This window comes from Dermatophagoides farinae, chromosome 1, assembly GCF_024713945.1.
Source record: "Dermatophagoides farinae isolate YC_2012a chromosome 1, ASM2471394v1, whole genome shotgun sequence".
Lineage (NCBI taxonomy): Eukaryota > Metazoa > Arthropoda > Arachnida > Sarcoptiformes > Pyroglyphidae > Dermatophagoides > Dermatophagoides farinae.
In genome coordinates, this window is record NC_134677.1 from 2,190,450 (window position 1) to 2,201,439 (window position 10,990).

The 10,990-nt window shown below is 29.4% G+C and overlaps 2 protein-coding genes across 2 annotated transcripts in view; both read left to right on the forward strand.

Moving 5' to 3' along the window:
- dysf (neuronal PAS domain protein dysfusion) overlaps nt 1–6,192 on the forward strand; it is a 29,304-nt gene extending 23,112 nt beyond the window's left edge. The window contains 3 exon segments of the mRNA XM_075729997.1: nt 3–1,410; nt 1,412–2,323; nt 5,050–6,192. Of these exon segments, the coding sequence (XP_075586112.1) occupies nt 3–1,410; nt 1,412–2,311 (2,308 nt within the window). The 3' untranslated portion in view covers nt 2,312–2,323; nt 5,050–6,192.
- A 3,112-nt stretch (nt 6,193–9,304) lies between these two features.
- On the forward strand, nt 9,305–10,543 carry LOC124491612 (uncharacterized). Its single transcript, XM_047054289.2, has 3 exons — nt 9,305–9,490; nt 9,548–10,239; nt 10,301–10,543. The coding sequence occupies exons 1-3, from the start codon at nt 9,454–9,456 to the stop codon at nt 10,445–10,447; spliced, it is 876 nt and encodes a 291-aa protein (XP_046910245.2). The 5' UTR covers nt 9,305–9,453; the 3' UTR covers nt 10,448–10,543.
- Nucleotides 10,544–10,990: the final 447 nt, after the last annotated feature.

The following is a 10,990-nucleotide window of genomic DNA, read 5'->3' on the forward strand; positions in this document are numbered from 1 at the left end:
AGTGAAAAAGAAGCTACCATAATGCAAACAAATCAATGGTTATATCAATTTTATTCACTACATTCAAAAATGCATTATTTACAAAATTCCACTACTGGTACATCTTCATCTGGTGGTATTATGACATCTGTACCATCATCACCAACACCAAGTTGTAATTCAAATACATCAAATAATTATAATGATCATCATTTACAACAACAACAACAACAACAATCATCATCATCAACAGCAGCCACAACATCAAATTCATCATATACTACTGATAATAATAATGATTATACAAATGCAAATGATGATTCAACAATAACTGGATCATCATCATCATCATCAACAACATCAGCAGCAGCAGCAACAACAACAACAACATTTCATGCTACTGAAGCACCAAATTTAGTTATTCATCCTACCCACTCAAATAGTAATGATTTTTCATCATATTCAAATGGAATGTCAATTCAAACAAATTCTAGCACCAATAATAATAGTGGCCAATATGATAACTATGGCATACATACACAATATTCATCATCATCAATGGCCCAGCTTCAACAATATTCACCACAAGCTGGTACATTACCATATCAGACTAATCAAACACAGACAACTAATTTAAATCATGTACCAAATACACCGCCAGCAACCGCTGCTATTGAACATTGTATTAAAGAAGAACAAACATCATCAACACCACCACCACCACCATCAATGATAACGAAAACTACTAGAACAAAACGTAATCGTCAAAATGGAACAAACAATAATGAACCATCGAATAATAAACGAAGTAAAAATAAAAAGAATCAATCAAATAATAATTTGGCAAATGTTACCGCTACAACAACGGCTAATACAATTACAACGACGAATTTAAATGATCAATTATCATCATCATATGAATTTTATAGAAATAATCATAATTCTACAATGACAAATTCCAATCAATCAACATATCCTAGTGCCTATCATCACCGTTCTGGTACCGGTTCAATGTTTGGATCATCATCAGGTACTAGCAATACAGATCTCTCAATGATTACTCCAGCCACTTATTATGGTAGTTCGATTGGATCAGCTTATACAGGCCATCATCATCCACAAATGGCACATTATCATCATCCACATCAAAGCCATTATCATTCACATCAGAATCATAAATCGTTTACTATTTTTGATCATGAAACTGTGGGTGTAACACCAATCATGCATCATCAATATACACCATCGGCATTGGCGACCGGTGGTTATACCGATATTCATCAACATCAACCACAAACATCAGAAATTCCAATGGTCTCATCAGCATTTATAACGGCTAAAACTGCCACTAGTATCCGTAATATTTCAAAAAATTATTCTACAAATGATATTAGCAACAACAACAACAATAATAATAATAATAATGATCGGAAGAGATTTAGATAAAGTTCGTTCACCAGAATCGATTACATCAACAACATCAGATTATGGTAGTATGACATCACAATCCCCACCAAGTATGTTTGAAAAACAATCACCATTTTCAACAACCACAACAACAACGACATCATTATCATCATCAATTTCAACAACATCATCATCATCATCATCAACAACAAGTAATTTTCCAAATTCAACTATGAATTTTGAACCAATGTATAGCCATTCATATCATCATCATCATCATCATCAGAAAAATAATCATTGGCCGATACATTCTAATAATAATAATAATAATAATAATAGTGACCAACAAAAATCATTACAACATCATCATCAAAATGATGATACATTTCATTCAACATTTCCAAGATTATCATCATTTCATCAATTTTGGCCTGGATATGCAACGGCTGCTGCCGCCGCTGCTGCTGCTGCGAATTCTACAGTTATAAATTCCAATGGAGAATCATTTGGTGATCATACAGTTACAGCCACTACAGCTGCTACACATCAATATTATAATGGTGATCATCGACAATCGCCACATCATCATCCACATTTAGCATCAACATTTCCAATGGATTCATTACTTCATCATCATCATCATAGTCAAACAACATATGGAACAACACATCATCATCATCATGGTCATGGCCATCAACATTCATTATTTACACCATATGGTTCATCAACAACGACGACCACATCATCAAATGATAATATTGGTCATCATTATGAAACTGAATTAACTAAAGCAAATCTAGTCAACAACAATAATCGATCATCATCACCGACAACAATAACAGCGCGAGGAAAAAATGATTCTAGTAAAATTTCACAAGATTCCACAACGAAAACAATAACATCTACTATGGCTGCTGCTTTATAATATTTGAAAAGAGTAAGTGTCATTCGAAATTCTTTAGACCAAAAGATTTTTGTTTTTGTTACAAAACATACAACACAAAATACAGACCAGTGGCAAACACCAAAATGGTATATCATATCATTATTATCATTGACATGGTAATGATCATTGGTGGTTTGTAGGTGGAGAAATAGATTGGAGATAAAAAAAATGCGGATTTTAAATTTTTGTTTTTTTTTGCGTGGGAAGAAGCCTCAAGGCTTGCATATTATCATTATTATTTACACACACAAACACATTCAATTCTATTGTGGATTCCATTGCGGTGGTGATGGTGGTGATGATGGTAACTTACCGATCCTTCGGTAGCTATCCATAAGCAACTACTGCTGCTGTTGCTGATGATGGATTTTTAAAGCAATGGTTATCTTGCTAGAATTGATTGTTATTTTTTGGTTGATCATTTTGAAACGCCTTCGCTTTCAAAACGCTTATGGAATGGTCAACCAAAAAAAAAAAAAAAAAACGGTTCATCATCCATCAATAACAACAATGAAAAAAATGCGTGCTTTTCACTGCCCTCTAAAGAGATAAATTTTTTAAGAATTTTTTTTTTAAATTTTTTTTTTTTTGGTTCCCATCGAACCATTTTTCCTCTTCATTTGTAAATGTTATTGACCGCTTTGTACGCCTACTTTTTTTTCTTTTTTTTTTGGTTATGTTGACCACAAGCTACTGACAAGCCAACAACAACCAATATTGGTTTGTGGCAAAGCAATATGTCAAAAAAAACCAAAAAAAAACCAAAAGATATATCACGCACTTGCTTGCATACATATTATTTGACCCTAAGGCCAAAGATGATGATGAAGTATCATGAATACTTGAGGCAAAAAAAAAGTTGATGAACTTTTTTTTCCATTTTTTCTTTCTTCATTCTCTAAGTGATTGATTGAAATTTTTTTTTTATTTTTTTTTTGAGAAAATAAAGTTTTTTTTTGAAAACTCTGTTCGTGTATGGAACCTCCGTGATTCTTGAGATCTCATTTATTCAGTGTGTATGTGTGTGGTTTTCACATTTTAATGTGTTTTAGAATTTTATGTGCAAAGAATAAAAAAAAACGACCTGAAAATGGTGACAATGATGATGGTGATGATGATGATAAAAAAATTTCATTGGCTTTATAATCCACAAGTTTTTTTTTGTTGATGATGTTTTTTTTTGTCTGAAATGGAAATTTAGTCGTTAATTGAAAAAAGAAAATCTAGAGAATTTTGCTGAACAATAGAAATTAAGTCTAGAAGAGAGAAAAAAAAAGAAAAATAATAATCTCTTGTCTGTGATATAGTCAGTAGTGATGATGATGATAATGAACGCGGTTAATTCCTTGTTCTAAGTTTGTTCATCATCATCATCATCATCACATCATTATATCAGGGTCAGTGCGAACGCGCGAGCTTTTGATATTATCATTAATAAATGTAAATTATATCAGGAATAGAAAAAAAAATTTGACCATCGCAGACGATGGATAATTAATTTCATCTTTCTGAATTTCAATACACAAAATCTTTGTGCTTTCAGCAGAAATGGCCAGCCCTGTGAACCAATGAATAATGAACATTATGTGAGAATTTTTTTTCTTTCTTATTCTTTGATATATTCATATTCAATCGATCCATTTTTTTCTTTTTGGTTATTTTCACGCTTTCTAAAGTGTATAAATAACCCTGTAATTATAAATTTGTTTGACATTTATGGATCAGTTTTTTTCGTTCTGGAATGAATGAGTTATTTATAATTGATCACTTGATCACCTGAATATATTGTTTTGAAAAACAAAAAAATTAAAAATTAATTAATGTAATCAAAAACTGACCAGTTATAGTTTTAAAAGAAAAAAAAATTTAACGGATTTTAAGATTTTTTTTCATTAGAAATTCTATACATTCTTTTAAGTGGTTATTCATCATCCAAGTGCCATTTTTTTCACCGTTGTTGTTATTGTGGTTTAAATTAATTGGCCAAAAAAAGTGATTATCGATGAGAGAATAATGAATGTGGAATGTGAAAAAAGCAATTTTTCTTTTGTCAAATCTTTCCAATTCTTAGCTGAAAACAAAAAAAAAAAGAAAAAGGATAGAGGACCTCTTCTCAAAAATTCATATCATCACTGATTGAAATTGAAATTCATTTCGATTTCAAAAAAAAAAAAAAATTCAAGATTGTCTCCCTCACACAAACATATACACACTTCTTTGATCCATTTGCACAGTTGGAAGTCCGAAAATGTTGGCCACCACCACCACTTTTTTGCCTTGACTTTTGACCTGATGATGATTGAATTGAATTGAACACAGTGTGGACAAACAATCAACAACAAACAAACGCATTACACGCCTCTTTCATTCAATTTCTTCACCTTGTTTCGATTATCTTCGGATTGTTTTTTCGGCTGTTTTTGTTTTTTTTTTGTATTTTGTTTCATTTTAACTATTTGTGAAACAAATTGTTCCAATTATACTAATCAATAGTGGAAAAAAATATTCAATGTGTCGCACATTATTGTTGTTGTTTTTTTTATTGTGAATGGATGAATAAATGAAACGAGAAGAGATATCTATGACAGCTTCGATTTTTTTCCTTCTACTTTTCTTATTTCTTATTATTGATATATTGATGATGATGGTGACCTGAATGAAATGCGAAAATTAATTTACTTTTTTTTCTCTTTTTTTTCTTTTAAACAATTTTATAGAAACAGACAGAAAATTCAAATAAATGAAATACGAAAGACTAAAGAAAAAACAAATCGGTCGCTTTCTTGTCAAATTTGTCAAAAAAAAAAAGAAAAAATAATGTTGGACAGGTTTGACCACAAAAACGACAACAACAATGATGTGTCTGGCCAAATAATACAATACGATACCCGTTTGTCATGGACTAATTTTGTCATCATTTAATTTGAACCGTTTGACTTGGACAACAACAACACTCAATCTGATGACGATGTCGATCAATGAATGAATGGATAAAACCGACTAAAGATTGACAGAATGGCTCATTTCATAATTTTTGTTTTTTTTTCTGGCAAATCTCATTGTCAATCGAATGAACAGAAATGCATAAATCAACATTTCATTTTATTGTTTTATGCATTTTCATGTTTTTTTTGAAACAACCTCAACTATCACCGAGCCATTCTAATGAAAAATTTATTTATATTCATATGATAACACCATTCATATTCACTTTACCCAAAAAAAAAACAATAATTTCACATCTTTATATATCAACGAGAAAAGAACTGAACTTTAAAAGAATGGAATGGGAAGAGAATCCATCATCACCCATTATTATTATTATTATGGATTTTGATCACGTTTTTCGTATTTTGGACGCACACACACACACACACATATACCCTAAACATTTATAAATATAAACTATTCATAAATATATTATCATCATTATCATGCTTATCATCATTATTCTTATTAGTATTATAACATTATAAACATTCAATTCATTTTATTATTATTATTATTATAAATCAATATATATGACAAAATACATTTATATTCTGCTATAATTTTTTTTTATATTCACATTTCCATAAATATCGATCAATGAATGATCGGTAATGATTCATTCATCCGAATGATTTTGCAACAAATAAATGATTCTTGCTGCTGCTGCTTCTTCGTGGAACAAAATATCCCCGTACGGCATATTGCCGACCTGGATGTTATACGATTCTTTATGGAATTTTATCGATTATGTTTTATTTTATTTTATTTTTTTATTCATCAATCATATTTTATTCTAGTTTTTATTATAACAAATCCGTTTTTTATCCATGGAATGAAAAATTCAAATTTTTTTTTCGTCTCTTTTCCATACAAAAATACATACTCACACTCTTAATATTGTATTTGATGAATTCAACTTTTGAATTTCTAATTTATGAACAATTTGTTTTTAAAAAAAATAAATTTTTTTTCTCTATCTAAAATACTTATGGCTAATGCCAATTTTGTTTATTCCATAGAATCAATATGAGAATGATAGACAAAAAAAACAGTAATAATCATAGTAATGTATGGAGAACACATCAATATAAAATTATTGATAATCTAGGTCGATGATGATGACAAAAAGAAAAACAATAACAATTGCTTTGGTCATTATTGTTATGGTCAAAGAAAAAAATCATCATCATTATTAGCTCAAGATATTCAGGATAACAATCGATTTGCTCTCCATCATCATCATCATCATCATCATTAATGGTAAACTCGTATTCATTGGCCAAAATATAATAAAGAAGACTATATATGGATATCATCATCATCATGGTAATGTTTCTTTTGTTTTTGTTTGTTTTTTTTTTGGTGATGAATTTTGAATAATTTTATCTTATCATAAACGATAATGTTTATTATTATCATCATTGGTCATTTATTGTTTCAATAAAAATGAATGAATGAATAAATTAATGAAGATCATTATCGAAGAATTTTTGTAATCTGTTTCACCGTTATAATCATGTCAACAATTATGTTTCTGGCTGGTTTTAGATTGGAAATTTCATCTTTTTTTCTTTGACAATTTCATCTTCATGCTAGTTTGTGTCATTTTAAGAAAAAAAAATATTCCAAATGAGAAAAGAATTTTTTTCCCGGGACCAAAATAAAAACATTAAAAAAAATTCACATCAATCGATGATGGCAAAATAAAAAAAAAATTCACACGATCTGATCATCATACAACGATTATCAACATCTTTTTTAGATAATTAAGGCTAATTTTGAAAACAAAAAATTTCAAAGCAAAATTAGCATCGATTTTCATATTTTTTTCACTCTTATTTATTTTTGAGCAATAGATAGATGTTATGGTAATTTATGCTAAATTACGACCATCATCATCATCGTTGCTATTCCATATTGGATGTTATTTGTTCTTGAGGGGACCAACAACAACCAACATTGCCGATATCATAGAATCAATGATAATCGAAAAAAAATGTTATTTTTATAATTTAATTTGACTTATTTGCCAAGAATGGTGAAAAAAAACAAGTGAAATCGAAATGAGACAAAGAATTCGGCCAGAAGGATCATCCATTTTTTTTGTTTATTAAAAAATAATTATGGCCACCATTATTTCATCATCATCATCATCAGCATCATGCATATTGGGTTCATTATCATCATTATGTTCTTTTTGCTGTTGTTGTTGTTGTTCTGGAATCTGGTCCTCTGTGGCTTGAAGGCTTTTTTTCGCTTACATTTTTTTTCTCTCTCTCTTTCTATGGCCTTTTGATAATTTGATTCTCATCATTATCATCCTCATCATCATCATGTCAATATAAATATGGTCTCATTTAATATATGCATAATATTCGTGTGCCAATCAACCACCAAATATTTTTGAATAATTTTTTTTTTGTTTTTTTTTTGGTTTGGATGTTGTTGACGATAATTAGTCATCCATATGGATGGTGGATGCCTTTGGTTGTCTTTGTTTATTATTTCAAGCGAAAAAAAAACACTAATTGGTACTAGTGTTGTTGCTGCTGTATGGATGGATCGATCGATATCGAAAAATAATGATCTTGAACGATGTGTATTTGGCCGTCGTTGATGGTCGTTGAGCACCTCGAAGCAATGTTGTGGACCCAGATTTATTGCTCTTATATTTCAGGTCCCCCCATTCGATGTTGATTATTCGTTTACAAAATAGAGGTGGATGTGTCTCTCATTTTTAATTAATCTTTGGGGAGAAAAAAAATGCTATTTGAAATTGGAAAATTTTGCCATTTTTTTCTCATTTACCAACGAGCAATATGAAGTATGCACAATAACAAATTCAACGAAATTTTGTTGATTTATTATACACATCTGGATCATCATCGTTTTTTTAATTAATTTTTTTTTTCAAGAGTTTTGTGAAATTTTTTTTTTAAATTTTACAAAAATTTTCAAACTTTTTTTCTATCACAGATGAACATGGCAAATGATAGATTCAAATTTGACAAAAAACGACCACACAAATTTAGATTGTCGGAACGAGAAAAAAGAAAGAATTTTCTCACTGTTTGTTCATAATAGAAACAACAACAGCAACAACAACAAAAGACAATTTTGGCCAATATTGCACGGAAAAATGTAGTAAATTAACAGCTACAATTGAACAATAACGACAAAAAAAAACGGATAAACGGACCACCAAACAAGATGAATTCATTTCATTTTATTTTTTTTCTGTTTGGTGGTCCGTTATAAATATTGTGTAATTGGTTCTTTGATTTTTTCCAATTCTCGTAACCGTTGTATACGCAATTGATCAAATGTTTGAACCAATTTTTTATCATTAAAGTTGATTAGGTGTTAAATAATATATAGACACATAACAGTACTATAGTAATGTTTTCGAAATTATGGCGGCAAACACATACAGGTAAAAAAAATGATGTAAAAACAAATCATATTTTTTTCGGTGAATCTACGGAAGAAAGAAATGTGGAAAAAATTGATTGCTATTCCATTCATTCGTCATTTCAATTCCTAGAATCTAAAAAAATGTGTGTGTGTGTGTGTTTACTTTGTACAAAAAATTTATTATTATATATTTAGCATCCGATGATTACTTGGTAATGATGATGATGATGATTGCCAGTTAAAAGAAAAATTTTCCGATGACGATTTGTGAACAAAACAAAAACGTCATTCATGCTTGAATGGTAATGTTTGTATTGTAAACATGAGAATTGTTCATTGTTCGTGTTGGAAAATTTGATGTGATAGACACACACAAACACAAACACAAACACGAAAAAAAAATAACCGACGAATGATAATAACTTAATATAATAATCGATAATCGAATAATCGATAATAGAATCGAATCGATTTGTATTGATTGTTTGTTCGTTATTTATTGATGGGCACGATGATGAGAACAATCAAATCAAATCAAACAAGAAAAATTCTCAACAACAATGAATCGAAGAACAAAAAATAGAAAAAAAATTCAAATTGAATTTGATTATGGCAAACACAATGTATATAAATAAATAAATAATCGATCGATTATTGTAATCCGCAATGATTGGTAGTTGAATTCATGATTTTCGTTCGTTTACCTCTTCAATTTAATGGTGATGAAACATTGGGAAATTCTTCTTTCTCTATGTGAGTAATGTGCGTTGACATTATCCATTAAATTAATGTTTTTTCCCCCATTTCTAGTAATAATCATATTCAGTTTGATGATTATGATCAATGGCGATGATGATGATGGTGAAAAAAATATCAACGATCCATATTTAACCATAATAGTTCATCTGAAAAAGAATGGATTTTTATTCACACAAAATGATTATTATAATTTTTCACGAATAGATAGAGATGATATATTTAAATTTGGCAATGTATTATTTGATCCACGAATGAACATGTTTATTGGAACAACATATCAACCGACAATGAATACAGAACAGCAATTAATTTATGATTATTTTAAACAAAAATGTGATGAAATTGAAAGAAAATATTTACATGGCTATCCAAATTTTCAGCAAAAAAACAATGAATGTATAAACGATATTGTACGATTAACCATTCAACAACGTTTATATCAACATGTACGTTATTTTCAATTGAATGATCAGAAAAAGAATCGACAATTCGATAAAGAATTGTATAGATTATTGACAATAGCCAATTCTTCTTGTATGATGGAAAATGATACCAGTAAAATTGAATGGAAACGTAAAAATTTTGAAAATATCATCATTTCATCGGATCGTTTATTCGTTTCGATTGCTTATTATTTTTTCCGTATTCGTTATGATTTTTATCAGGAACATAGACAAATCACTTCGGATAGACGTAATAATTTACGACTAAAAGTACGAAACTTATACACACAACTCGGTGAGGTATGTGGTGGGTAATACAAAGAATCGGAAAAAATGTGAAAATTTTTCTTTTTTTTTACAGATCATTTTCGATTTAGAATTTTATCGTTTCAATTTTTTATTACAAAAACAACATTTCAATTCGGAAATTGTTTTGCATAAATTTTTCATCATATTCGATATTCTAATACAGATGAAAGAATTTTATTATCAAAATCTTGTGGATTAACAGCGCCGAATCATCACACTAACAACAACAACAACAACAACAATCAAATAATTCAATCAATTATAATCAAATCAAATTTCTTTCCATTCAATAAATTAATTTTTTTCATCTTCTCTTCCTTCGAATTCAAATCAGATTGAGATTCATAATTAAATTAGATTACACACAGCAGCAGCAGCAGCTACCTGTATGCATGATGATTGCATAATGTGAAAGTTCATAGACACCGGATACATATACATGTATTTACAAGCAGATAATACTTACATCATTGACGACAATTATAATTAATTTTCAAATGGTGGTCAAACATTACTCAATTACATTAATCGATGGTGAAAAAAAAGAAAAGAAAACTTTGCATGTTTATTTGTTTGCTATCTTATCATCTATCTATCAATTTGATTTATCTATCTGACGAAGGATATGGTCGTCAAAAAACTGCATGACGATATATATACACATGTTTTGGTGTTGAAAAAATCACACATTCATTCATCCATTGATTCGATCAAAATAAATCGAAAAAGAAAGAATCATGCC